The sequence below is a fragment of the Brassica napus genome, chromosome A1 (genome assembly GCF_020379485.1).
Source record: "Brassica napus cultivar Da-Ae chromosome A1, Da-Ae, whole genome shotgun sequence".
Classification (NCBI taxonomy): Eukaryota; Viridiplantae; Streptophyta; class Magnoliopsida; order Brassicales; family Brassicaceae; genus Brassica; species Brassica napus.
Window position 1 is genome coordinate 23,146,819 of NC_063434.1, and position 14,361 is coordinate 23,161,179.

Sequence of the window (14,361 nt, forward strand, 5' to 3'; positions counted from 1 at the left end):
GGAGGAGGAGGAGGAGGAAGAGGAGGGGAAAAGAGGAGGAACGAGGAGGAGGAGAAGGAAATTGAGGATTAGTTTATTAGTCTTGTTTGAGTGTATATCTCAGTTTACTCAGCCTGTTTTTTTATATGTGATGATAAATTGATGAAACTGCCAACTTGCTTGAAAAACCTGTCTTCGTCCATTATAACATCACAAGAAACATGTCTTGGTCCATTATAATATAAAATCTTAATATACATTATTGATCGGGTCTTTGAAATTTTATATTAACGTTTAATTTCTTTTGGTAACGTCTCTAGATGGTCAGCAAAAAATTGCAGGAAGAACGGATAATGAGATCAAGAACGTATGGCACACTCACTTTAAGAAAAGACTCGAAGAGTATCTGTCATGCTCAACAATAACTAAACCCCCTTTGTTACCAATTTTGCTTCTGTAGATGTTATTGAAAACTATAGGTTAAGAACAACCATTATAACAGTGAACTACTTGGAACATGTCGGTAGTGCTCTAAGTGAACATGCTTCTTTTGAATCAAATTTCTACACAGCATTCTCTGTGTTGTTGTTGTTGTCAAATAGGAGTGTTTTATTGTATATGAAGAAACTCTAGAGAGAGCTCACATGCCAAAACACTTGCGGGAGAGAATTAAGCTACCTAGAAAACTATGAGAAAGGCACCTAAACTCATTGATAAACACTTGTAGAGACCTGATATTAAATCCCTCTCTCTTCTAGCTTCTCTTTCAGTTATTCTGATCTATCACGATCAACTTCCCTTTCAGGTGTTACTGGCCATGTTGTTGAAGTACATGGTTTAAACAAGACTAACAAAACAAAGACTCAGATGCTTATTCGTATGAGAATACTTTCTCTCAAAACAAGGTCGATTTATTTTGTTGTTCTTGGTTTGTTTTGATATGCTTTGATTTACAACATGTCTTAGTTTTTCTTCGTGTTCTGATTTGTTTACTTGGTGCTTTTGTTTTTGGAATCATAGGGAGAAGGTAATGTCGTCTATGCCTATGAGGGATATGAAACGAGAGAGTTGAGAAGAGAGAGAAAAGACTAAAATAGCAGCGGTGTTGGATAAGGTCACACTTTGTTATTCTCGGGTTTTGTTTGTATGCCTCTTTTAAGCTCTTAGATTCTCATGATAGTGTTGTTTCTTTTGTTAACAGGCCATTGAAACCTTGAAAAGTGTTTACTACCCTGATATACCTAATTCCCTTGAAAAGAATGTTGAAGTTGAAGAGGAAGAGGAGGAGGAGGTGCTATTGTTTTTTTTTTCTAAGCAGTCCATCAAACATTTTGAGGCATTTGGTTTGGTAGTTTTGCTTGTCAAAATTAATATACTAAAAATTGTATACTATAATGTTCTTGAATTGCTGTTTTTGCATCAAGAACCATGATTGGCATATTCAAGCAAGTTGAAACTCAGAACCGTGTCAGAGAGAGTGTCTTCTTTGTCTGCCTCACCTGTTTAGTTGCTTTTTATCGAGTATGACACTGTTTCTACAATATCAAATCTGAAAAGCTGAACAATCTTTGCTTTGTTTCAGACTTTGTTCTGTGGTTATTTGTATATTCAAAACACACATTAATAAATATCAAATACATTTTATCTGCACAAATGCTTTTGTTTTTGTTACCAATTATAACAATTTAACTGTCGGGGAATGAAAAACGTAACCACATACTCTTGTAAAAAGCATTATAGAGAAAAAGGTAACGTAGGAGTAGGAGGAAATGAAGATTAAAGAATGAAGCAGCCACATCGTTTTGCTTCTTTCGGACGTTCGAACCATTGATCCCATGTCGAGTTCACAGCCCCTGTTGTTCTGCAAGTAGTCACCAAACCATAGCAAATGATCCCAAAGTCCATAAAAAAAGGAAGGAAAGAAGAGGCAAAGACAGAAGTAGAATTACTGGGGAAGAAGAGGATCTGGTTTGCTGTCAACATTGTTTAAGAACCTAAGAACATCCAGTGAACTGGATAGAAGATGATGCAGAAGTTTGTTCTTTATTCTTTGCAAGAGGCTGATGCCATTGTCCATCTTTTCAAGCTGCTCTAGCTCTTCCTGAATATTAATAAACATGGAACAAGTATTATATACCTTGTAAACATTTTACGAGAGAGTCAAATACCAGTACTCGATTTCACAATTGTCCAAACAGCTACTTGGTTGGACAAAGGACCAAGATATCAGCTAAAGTACATGGAAGACTCTCTGATATTTACAAGTTTAATCTCACTCCTCATCATTCTTTAACATTCATATAATTAACAGAAGCATGTTAGAATCTACTCTCTCTCTCTCACACGGGTAACATTTTAGCAATCAACAAAACTCTCGCCAAGGAGACTGTTCTTCACTACATTTCCTAAAGTGAAATTGCTCATTTTTAATTAAAGCCCTTCTTCTACTATCTCCAAGCTAATAAAACCCACATAAGTTTAGAAGGTATATAACAAACTATGTCTTTCTCAACATATCACATAAAACAAACAGTACAAGAGTTTGCGTTAAAGCCTGAGATATCAATCAAGCCTTTCGGGAATAAATCATAAAGGTTTTGAGACTACTAACTAACTAACTAACTCATTGAAAGCAAACTCACAATAGCAAACTACTAGAAAGTCAATGCTTATTATCTTCTTCATCCATTCGTAGAATCTCAACTGAGATCAACACCTTTTGCTATTGCTTCCCAATTGGTGTCGTCAAACTTTCAAATGATCAAATCATTGGAAAGAGCACAAAAGATTGATCCCAATACAGGATAAAATATCAGACAGATATAACAACACCCCTTACAAGGGTCTTTTAAATTTAAAGAGGAGCTTCTTGTTGGAGCCTATTGAGTTCGGCATGGACCCTGTGTTTGCGTCTAGTGTCAACAACCAGCCCCGAAAGCTGACCCGATGAATTGGAGCTACCCACTTCCATTCAACTAACCAATAGTCTCTCGATCAACCCAAAATTTTACAAATGAAAGAGACGAAAGACAAGTTTTTTTCGAAGAAGGCTGCGACAATCTCTATGGCCTCTTTCAAGTTAATTTGCTTATTTAGCCTTATTTAGCCTTAATGAAATGAATATAAAAAAAATAAAAAAAAATAAGGATAATTTGTCAAAACGGAAACGAGCTTGAGACCGCCAGACCTCCTCTCCCTCGAGACCGCCGGACCTCCTCTCCCTCGACCGCCGGACCTCCTCGTCGCTGCTCCGCCGTCTCGAACCATATGCTCCGTCATCTTTTCTCATCACCGTCGAGCTCATCCTCATCGTCTTTGTGTCGTCACGTTCAATGGGCCGGTGTACACCATCGAGCTTATCAATCTTCCCAGAAACGATTGATTCATGTTGGTCAGGAAGAAGCTTAGATCGAGAACAAACAAATCGAACGAATCAAGCGGCGATTATTCGGAGATTACTCGGAGAGTAATTACAGCCTTTTTTGTTACTTCTCACGCATATATTTTATAGAATGTAACAGATATCCAAAGGATTTGTGTTGTCATTGTGGTTAAGTTGTTTCTGAGTAATTTTGTGTCATAGGTTCGAATCTTAGGATGGCATTTTAATAATTTATTTATTGTTTTAATGCAGCGTAAAAATTTATTTGAGGACTCATCTTCCTTCTTAGACTTCCCGTAACCCTAATACGCAGCAACTCAACATTTTTTTTTTTTAATTTTCTTGAGTTTTAATCAAACAAAACCAAAGATCCTTTAAAAACACACACAGAATTTGCAACAAAACTCAGTTTCAACTCAACCCTAGTTTGTTTCATGATCTAGTCGCTATAGAAAAGCTCCGATTTTATCTCCGTTCAGGTCATCTCGCCACGCTCCGTCACCGCCGTGCGTAAACTCTCGGCCGATTTCACGGTTAACTCGCCGCGTTTTCGGCACGGTGAAAACCTAAGTTTCGATAAAAAAAACTTTATTTTTTGTGTTCAGCAAGCAACCAAGCAAAAAAAAAAAAAAAAAATGTTTCCCTTCGCCCGTAAGATCTCACCCTAAGAATTACTTGTTTTCCTTTGTCCAAGAAACACAATAAAACCTTCCGTTGATTGTTTTCGTTTTGCAGGTGCACCGACAGTCGTGTTGTGGGACACTTTTGATTGCCCCATCATCCCCGATGATGATTTCACTGAAGTTTTTCTGATCACTAAATCGGCTCTTGAAGAAAAGGGTATTATTACTGGTGTTTATGGTAGCGTCGAATTCAGGGCTTTCGTTGGCGACATGAACGAGTGTCCGGGATTTCCTGTTTTTTGGATAGACAAAGGTGAATTTATCTTTGGCCCTCTTTCTTTCTTCTTGTTTCTGTGTGTATCTATTGATTACATTTATTATATGCAACAGCTAAGGGCAAAGATGATAGACTTTGGAGCATCATTACATTCTTACTTGCTCAGGCGAATTATTATTCATCAAGTACAACATTCTTGAATTTGTTGCTAGTCGTGGGAGATATATCTGAGCACGAGGAGTTTCAGCGGACTATTCGCTTATTAAATTCCAGAAGAAAATTCAATGTTCTTCTAGCACAGCCTCCTCCTCAAAATGCAAGCTCATCATTAGGAGAGGAGCTTTTTGACAAAGACTGGCTCCGCTCCCGTCTTGCAGCTGGAGAACAACTTATCAACAAGTTGGGCATAGGGAAAACCTTTGAACCACCTTTGAAACATATTCCTTCTCATCAGGTTGCTCTTACTTCTCATCAGGTTGCTCTTCCTTCTCACCAGGTTGCTACTAAGTTGTCATTTGCAAAGCCATTATGCCTTAGTAAACATATGGGTAAGAATAAGATCTCTTGCTTGTCTTTATTATTATTATTTTTGCTGATTTTTGAATGGAATGGATCATTTTCTCTCGCAGCCGAGAGAGCAAGAACATGCGTCTTCTGGGACACTGTGGCTTACCCACTCCCTGCTGGTCTCCATTCCGATGATGTTTTGCAAAACATTGAAGATGCTCTTTCTGAAAGGGGTTATTCTGGCCGTGTCTCAATCACGGCTTTTCTCGATGATCACCCCTCCCCCCCAGGCTTTACTGGATGTTACGTCTTTTACCTAAATGATGGTGAGCTCTCTCTTGTTTTTTTTTCTTTCTCTAATTAATTTACTATTTTTGTTTGATCTTAGTTTTACATCTAATGTATGAATGGTCTCAGGAGAGAGAGATGCGCGCCATTGGCAGATTGCACTGCACTTGCTTGCTGCTGCTCGTCGCACTAGGATTGAGCCATTAAATCATATGCTACTCATGGGAGACATCTCAGGACACATTGAGCTCTTAAGGACTATCTACTTGTTGAATTTGAGATTTTCCTACAATGTTATCTTAACACAGCCTCCTCCTGAAAACGCATCATCAGGAGAGCCACTTGGTAAGGACTGGCTCTGCTCAAGCCTCTCAGCTGGAGACAAACTTCTCAGCCAAATCGAACAAAATTTAATCATGAGCACAGTTGTACAACCTTTGACTCCTTGGCAGGTACTTGCTCTTGCTGTTTGTAATCATGATTGCTGGCTTTTGTTGTTGTACATCCTGTCATCTCCCTCCGATCTATATGCCTCAGGAGCGATACAAAGCTGCAACCACGGTCGTGTTCTGGGACCTTGTGGATTGCCCAGTACCTGTTGGTCGCACTGCTGTTGTGGCTTCACAGATCATTAGATCGGCCTTTGAAAAAATGGGTTATCGTGGCACTGTTACCATCCATGCTTTTGGCGAAGTGAGTAATCTGGATCCGCTTGTTTCAGAACTAAGAGATGTGGAGTGTTATGATGAAAACACACCCTCAGGTGTATTCCTTGAAGATATGAATCCATCCGGAATCGTGTTTCATCACACACCCACAGGTGAATTCCTTAGGCTCTCATACCACTCTCACTCTTTCTCTCTTTTTCACTTATATGTCTTCTTTATCTGCGGTTTATGTGTATATGTATTGTTTCAGCACATAAAGACGCTAGACGTGAGATGATGCGTGGTGAATTAGGCGTCTGGGCACTTGCTAATCATGCTCCAACAAATGTGATGGCTATCTTACGAGACACCTCTGAAGACAAGATCTTTACCGGTTATCTTGACGTATTGAGATCGATAAATTATAACGTTGTCATAGCACAGCCTCGGAACGTGTTAGGCCAGCTTTTCGATTTGGAATGGCTTTGCTCAAGACTTGGAGACAGATTTCTCCCTCGAACGAGAAATCCAGCCTCCTACGATAAATCCCGATTTCGTTAGATTTTCCATGCAGAATGTCTCTCAAGACTTGAAGAAGTTCAACCTACTACTTACCCTCCAAATTAATCTTTTTGTTTGTTCGGCTTGTTTTCTAAAGTGTTTTATTTGGTTAGCAAATAAAAAACTCGTTGTGTAGTACTTGTCTCGGGCTCTGTTTGTTCGAAACCTTTCATTATTTTGGTGAATTAATTTGTGGAGGTTAAGAGTAACGCTAGTTGACATAGACTACATGACACGTATAGGAATCGCTTAGAGCACGTTTATCGGCATGTCTTAGCCGTGCCCCTGACCATTAAAAAAAATAATAATAACAAAGATGGAATTAAAGTGAAGGCATGTCCCCTAATTAAGCCCACGAAGTCACGTCTCTTGGGGAGACGTGCTGCAACGCTATTGGAGAGAGGAACGGTGGAGTCGAGATTCTTTCTTTCCTTTCTCTTCTCGGTTTCTCTCCTCCTCGACGACAACGGCGATTTCGAAAGTCGTCTCGTTGGATCTCGTGGACGTCTCTGTTGGCTTCTATCGTTGACGGTCGATCTCGTCGACGTCTCTATCGGTTTTTCTCTCCCTCTCGGTGGTTCTCTTCGAAGGAAACGACGAATTCTCTCCCTCTCCGTCGATCTCGTCGAAGTAACCGGGGATTTGTCTCCCTCTTGGTGGATGTCGTCGAAGGAAACGGCGATTGCTCTCCCTATCGGTGGCTCTCGTCGAGGATGGAAGACGGTGACCTGTCAATCGGTGGCTGTCTTCGAGGAAGCAAAATGGCTCTGTCTCGCTCGTGGTGGCTCTCTAAGACGAAGACAAACAGCGATTGATTCTGAAGGGAATCCAAAGGTAAAGCGTCTCTTTGCTTATTTCAACTATGTTTGTCTTTGATTTTTGTTGTGAACCGTAAAGAAATAGAAAAACTCTAATAATTTTAATTTGTTTTATGTCTTTGTGTCGTTAGATGGATGGATCAAGAGGCATGATCCTGGCATGATCCATGATTGATCAAGAGGCGTGAAGTGGGCACAAAACCTGTCTCTTTGTCAGACAAAACCATCACGATTGCAAAGGTAAATCCCTTCTCACTCATCTGGTTAGAAATGTGAATGAGATTTAAGTTGCGAATGTTGATGATTTTAATTCTAGTTTGCAATGATTTTAGAACTGTATAAAACCTCTGTCTTTCCTCGGTTATTGCCTGATCGGATCTACTAAGCAATGAATTTAGAACTGGATGTAACAATGTTTATTTGGTCACTGATGTTTTGAATGGACGGTAACCAGTTTAGTCAAGTTGTTAACGAGTTTACTCTAGTTTGAAATGTAACTGAGTTGTTGTTTTGTGTTAGGTTAGGTAATAAATGGAGTGGTTATTGTGAGATAATGGTTAGCTTAGGTAATAAATTGTTGTGTGATGAATGGTTGTAGTTATATGTCAACTCGTTTATGGTTGGGTGTGTGTGATCAATGCTTGAGCTTTCTCTTCTTTTCTTTATCAACGTCCTTGTTGAAAACGAGTTCTTGTCTTCCCTTCTTTCTCAGCTTCTTTCTTTTCTGTCTCTCATCCTTGAGCTTCCTTTCTATATGGATTCCAATCCATCTACCCAACGCTCTAAATTTGTTTAACTACTTCATAGTCAACAAAGTATCTCCTTCGGTAACTATGAAGACTGTCACTGTAATAACCCTCACGAGCAGATATAATTTTGGTCGAGAAAATTCTTTAAGATCAGTTTGAAGATTGATCGATCATAATTTAAATAAAAATCGACACGGTGAATTAATCTCGACGGAGCTGTCTTTTGGTCGAAAAACCATCTCTTGATGGTTCTGGTCGAGTGTTAATTATTATTGTTGATTTTTATTCATGCTGGGCGAGTTTATTCAGAGCAGGACAAGATTCGAATGATGAAAAATATTTAGTCGAAACAGTCCGAAAAATATCGACAAAAATCTAAAAATTATTTCTGAACAGTCACATGCTTTGCACCTTCTAGCCTACTTGCTTCCTCAGTAATTAGGTCACATGACCTGCACCTACTTGCTTGCCTGCTTGCTCATTATAAGTCACATGCTGGTCACAAGGTACTTGCTTCAGCTGCTTGTAGCTTTCTTCATGGGAAGGAAAAGTTCAGATGCTTGTGCTGCTTGGTGTGCTGAAGCATGTCTCCACCTGTCTAACCTCAGTTTTGCCTTGTGTGGGAGTAAACCCTCATCTGAAGTAACTCCTTATGCTTTAAAACACCTTCTTCTCTCCTCTGGACGTTCATAACCTGTAGCATAAGAGAAATTTTCAGAGAGAAAACAATGAGAAAGAAAAGAAAAAGTGAGAGAAAAATCAGAACAAAAAAATATAGAAAAATTAGCCACGACCTTAGATGACTTTGTTCCATCCTCTAGCTCAGTTCCCTGCTGTGTAGAAAATCAGAAGTCCAGCCATGAGTTCAGTTTCAAGGGGAGGATTATCTGAGTTCATATGGCCATCAGTTGCTGTTGTCAGTGGTCGAGTAAAGTTGAAGGATAAGACTGTTTCATCAAGTAAAACCATTTTCTGTCTAGTTGGTTGTGGAGTTTTGCTAGATCGGTCCAGTCACTCCTTGTAGCCGCTCAGTCACTTGGTCTGAATTCAGATATCAAGGAGAGTGGTCGGATCAGTCAGATAATTGTGACTGTTTTGAATCTCAAGTGTACCGGAAGTGGAGTGTGATTAGCTTGAGCTCGAGTCTAGTCTTGATTAGCCAATTTCAAAGAATCAAAAGTGAGTCTAGATAGATGATTGATGAGTACTGAATGAATATTTCTTGATTGAACGTACTGATTGTAGATGATTGATAGGCTTTGTCTCTTGATCAATATTGAATTGGTAAGTGTTTACTTAGTGTAAACACTTATTAAATATTTATGAATGATCATAGAGGTTTATTCCAAACATTAGTATTTGTTCTCAAGTACTAATACAAATGTATAGTATTAAATATAATTAAGTATTGAAGTATTAATCATGTGAAGTCTTATTATAAACATGTCTTTCAAAATATTCCCGTATGAATGATGATTACCGTGAATTGGTCATGCGATATGGAACAAGGTCACGAAGACACGATGATGGGGTTGCACCCTGGAGGCCGTGTAACTGCATGCAGCGTTAGATGTTCAATTTTTGAATATCTGATGGCGATGATGGTGATGCTAACTCGTTAGACTCGTTTAGCCTTTGTGGTTTCTCGGGTCTGGTATATATATACATATATATATATTCATATATATATATAAATATGATTATATGAATGATATGAAAGACGGGAATAGGAAGTGAGGTATATGATTAGATTCACAATGATGGAATGATAGTCGTTATATATAAATATCCAGATATGGAATATATTTCCACTGCATACAAATGAAGATGATTGCTTGAGATATTATTAATATATGTTGGGGTGCGGGACTAGGCTCACTGAGTAAACTAGTTACTCATGACTCATTTGTGATGCAGGTAACCAATAGGCGGGAGACCTTACTCTAGGACGAGAAGGAAAAACATTAGCCAGCAGTAGTTTTATTATCCTTAAAAGTCATTTTGATATATCTTATGTATAAGATTTGTTGACCGAAAACCTCGAGGTTAATTTATAACAAATTTTGAAAGATGCTTTTAAATGATATATAAATAATGTTTTTAAAGTACGGGTTTCATATGATATTAGTCCTTGTCCGGACGAACTAACTATTGGGTATTGCTTTTTCGGGTTGAAAAGCCCAGAGTGATATCTGATAGGAGCGTTGGTGTTCTTTGGTTGTACGTCTAAGGTGATCGGAAGTATTATGAGAACCTCGGATCGACCATCGAGGAACATCGACCGTGTCATTTCCGGTCATCTATGGTCGGGGGTGTCACAGTCACGAATTCTCTTCATCACAACCTTACTTTCTTCACACTCAAGGAACCGCAGATGGTGGCGAGACAGCTTCAGATCGTAGAAAGCGAAGGAAGTGGACGCCGGCTGATGATATCTTGCTCATCAGCTTGTGGTTTAACAAGAGCACGGATCCTGTGGTTGGCAACGAACAAAAATCAGGAACATTTTGGAAAAGAATTGCCGCATACTTTGCGGCAAGTCCTCGGGTTGCTGGCTGCGAAGAGAGGGAGGCTAACCATTGCAAGCAGCGTTGGCACATGATCAATGACCTTGTGTGCAAGTTCTGCGGTGCGTATGAAGCTGCTACCAGAGAGGAAGCTAGCGGCCAGAACGAGAATGATGTTGTGAAACATGCTCATACAATATTCTACAACAACTACAACAAGAAATTTACTTTGGAACACGCTTGGAATGAACTACGCAACGACCAGAAGTGGTGCGCCTTGAAGACTGCTAAAAAGGATGTAAGCTCGAAGAATAGGAAGTGTGAGGATGGAGCTGATTCAGAGACCTCTCAATCTACAGAGAACAAGCGTCCCCCGGGTGTGAAGGCCTCAAAGGCAAGTGGTAAGAAGAAGGTGGTAGAGGAGAAAAAACTTGAAGGGTTTGAGACAATGTGGACGATCTAGCAGCAGGATTTGGCCGCTAAAGAGAAGCTGTATAAGATGATTATGCTTCAATGTCTTTTAGGAAGAAATGAACCTCTTGCTGACTATGAAGAATCACTCAAGAAGAAGCTCATAAATGACTTGTTCTAAATTAGCTTCCGTGTTCTTCTCTGTTCTGTTTCATGTTTAGGTTGTGTGTTCTTCTCTGTTCTTGTAGTGTTCTTGTTCTGGTTGTTTTAATATTATATTGTTCTTGTATGTTTAAACTGTTCTTGTTCTTGTGATGAAGGTTATTGTTCTTCTGATGCAGAGTGGAGTGCTCCTGTGATGCAGAGTGGAGAGTTCTTGTCGTGTCGTCGAGTCTCTTGTACTCTTCTGTCACGAGAGTGGAAGAGTGTGACGAGTCTATCTTGTTTTGTTTGTCACGAGTTTGTCCTAGTCTTGTAGTGTTGTGTCACATGTCTTGGAATGTTGTAAGTCTTGTAGTGTTCTGTCACATGTTTTGTAGTGTAGTGTCCTGAGTCGAGTCTTGTTCTCTATATAACATTAGCTTATGCATACGTTTTCTTTCACAAACTGATCTCTCCTTCTCATTTTTACAAAGATCATCTCTCGTTCTTAACAAACAAATCAATTCATCTCCTTTCATTTGATCATCTCCTTCTTAACAAACAAAACAAAACAAAGATCATCTCTTCTTTACAAACAAAGACCAAATGCAATAACGGCTGGTTCTCTCCACGTATTCTCACGGACCAAGTTCGAACAAGCCAAACCAAACCAGGACCATCACTTTACTTGGTAAGCCAACATCAAATCGATGTTTCAATTCTTTTCTTTAGTTGCATTACATCAACCATCATCAAATCATCAACATTATAGAATTCTAAATCATCAACATTATAGCAGCTCGTAAATGACTTGTATTTTAAATCATCAACATTATAGAATTCCATAATAATCTATTGGTGAACTATTTTTCTATCTCTCTTGGAAGATATTTAATTTGAGACGCAAAAAGAAAGTTCCAAATTGAGTTGAAAATATCTACTGGAAAATGAATGAAAGAGGACAAAATATTTATAAAATAATCAACATTGTAAAATCATCAACATTATAAAATTCTAAATAAATGACTTGTATTCTAATGTTCGTCTATTTTGTTTCTAGATTCTGAAACATTTCATGGCGTCTTCTTCTCATAACGATTAGTTGGATAAAACATTTGATCAATATTTTGATCAAACATTCGAGAATCTGGTCAATGCTCACGGTGATCAAGAAACCGAAAGAAAGACAAGGAAAAAATAGTTTTTATCGAACGAAATCGCGAAGAAGGTCATCCCCAGTTATGGAATGATTATTTCAGTGACACTTCAACATGTCCAGATAATCTATTCCGACGACGATTTAGAATGAACAAGCCATTGTTCATGCGTATTACCGCCTCTCCAATGAAGTTCCATTCTTCCGTCAAACGCAAGACGTTACCGGAAGGCTTGGTCTCTCTACACTTCAAAAGTGTACGGCAGCAATTCGTGTCTTGGCATATGGTTCTGCGCTTGATGCGGTCGATGAATACCTCAGGCTCGGTGAAACCACAGCTCGGTTATGTGTGGAAAATTTTGTGGAAGCAGTAATAGATTTGTTCGGTGATGAGTACCTAAGGAGACCAACGTCGGATGATCTTCAACGTCTACTTTATATTGGAGAGCTTCTTGGGTTTCCCGGGATGATAGGAAGCATCGATTGTATGCATTGGGAGTGGAAGAATTGTCCCACCGTTTGAAAAGGGCAATATTCTCGTGGTTCGGGAAAACCCACAATCGTTTTAGAGGCAGTTGCTTCATATGATCTCTGGATATGACAGGTGTTTTTTGGACCTCCATGTACCTTAAATGATATCAATATTCTTGATCGCTCATATATTTTTGATGACATAATAAAAGGTCAAGTTCCGAAAGTGCATTTTCGTATATTTTAAAAATCTCAAGTTTTTACATTTACCTTATGTTTAGTGTCTGTTTTGAACAAGATCACATGTGTTTTCCATGATGTTAGAAGTCTTGCTATTCTCTTCAATCCTTTATTTTTTAGTCATTCCTTGTATTGACAATGTTCAGGCTGCGTCTTTGGTAAAAACTGGTATTGAATTCTGTATTGAATGAAAGAAATGGTTGACCAAAAAAAAATACATCAAATTATTTTGGACATAAAGACTGAACATCCCATAAGAAGAATATTGCATTTAATTATAAAATATCTATGGAAATTATGAACTCATTAAACGTATAATCATCTTATATAAGAGAAACATAAACTAAAGCTAAAATATACTTTCTGATTTTTTACTGCTACAAATTAAGAAGGAAAATATAAAAGGGCTAATTTGCCTAATAGCCATATATAGTGTGTAAATTAGGTAACTACCATTGATTTTGACATAATTTAATGTCAGACATTTACACCACTTCCCAACCGGTTTTACCCCTTCCCTTACCAAGTTCTCAGTCAACATGTATGATAAGAGATGATGTTTCAAGTTGCGAGAATAAGAGCATATGGTTAAGAATGGATCTCTAATATTCTTTAAGAAAGAAGAGTCATCCACGTTATACATTAATTGACCATATATATATACAACGATTATTCTATTCCATATCAGCAAAGTATTATATGATTATGATCTCACCCAAAACCTCTAATACTAAACATTATCCATCTCCTACCCATAAATTAATACTAAACCTAAATCCCAACTTCAACCCAAACTCACCCCAACCCCTAAATACTAAACTTTAATTTTAATCAATAAATCTTAAACCCAAATATAAACCATAAATCAAATAATAAACTCAAAACCAAAATAAAATGGACCAAAAATAAATAACATAGTACATATGGGTTAAATTATTAAATGTCAATGATTGCATGGAATAAGTTAATGCCGACCCCAATCAAACTCCCTCACGTTCTTAATACTAAACCCTAAACTCTAATCACTAAACCCTCATCCAAAACCCTAAACCCAAATATAAACCTTAAACCCAAATAGAATGTAAAAAAAAAAAAATAACATAGAACATATTGGTGGAACTTAAATGGAATAGAACACAATAACAAAAAACTGTTCATCTTCTTCCACATGCGACATGAATACTAAACCCTAAACTCTAATTACTAAACCCTAAACCCAAAACCCAAAACCCAAATATAAACCTTAAACCCAAATATAAACCCTAAACCCAAATAGAATGTAAAAAAATAAATAACATAGAACATATTGGTGGAACTCAAATGGAATAGAACACAATAACAAAAAACTGTTCATCTTCTTCCACACTCGACATGAATTTACTTCAAATTCATATACATACATGTTTCGGCATCCTCGTGACTGTCGCTTTTAGAATCCGAGAAGCCTCTTCTTTTCGTCACCGATTAAACCTCCTAAACCGGCCTTCTCCTCCACAAAACTTCTCCTAACACATACCGTAACGTCTTCATCGTTCAAATCTGCGGAAGAATCTATTCACTTTTCCAAATATTAGCAATGAAAATAGTCGTGGGCATATTATCCG

General features: G+C 38.1%; 1 protein-coding gene and 1 pseudogene across 2 annotated transcripts; both read left to right on the forward strand.

The window, feature by feature from the left end:
• Window positions 1-1,433, forward strand: part of LOC106365529 — a 2,816-nt pseudogene extending 1,383 nt beyond the window's left edge.
• A 2,207-nt stretch (window positions 1,434-3,640) lies between these two features.
• Window positions 3,641-12,940, forward strand: LOC106365537. 2 transcript variants are annotated; one of them, XM_048737442.1, is made up of 10 exons: window positions 3,641-4,012; window positions 4,097-4,297; window positions 4,375-4,809; window positions 4,891-5,094; window positions 5,186-5,508; window positions 5,594-5,876; window positions 5,975-7,098; window positions 7,214-7,322; window positions 11,070-11,581; window positions 11,951-12,940. In XM_048737442.1, the coding sequence occupies exons 1-7, from the start codon at window positions 3,997-3,999 to the stop codon at window positions 6,262-6,264; spliced, it is 1,752 nt and encodes a 583-aa protein (XP_048593399.1). In that variant the 5' UTR covers window positions 3,641-3,996; the 3' UTR covers window positions 6,265-7,098; window positions 7,214-7,322; window positions 11,070-11,581; window positions 11,951-12,940. The 2 variants fall into 2 exon arrangements, with proteins under 2 accessions (XP_048593399.1, XP_048593394.1); XM_048737437.1 differs by having other exon boundaries at window positions 11,091-11,581.
• The last annotated feature ends 1,421 nt before the right edge of the window (window positions 12,941-14,361 follow it).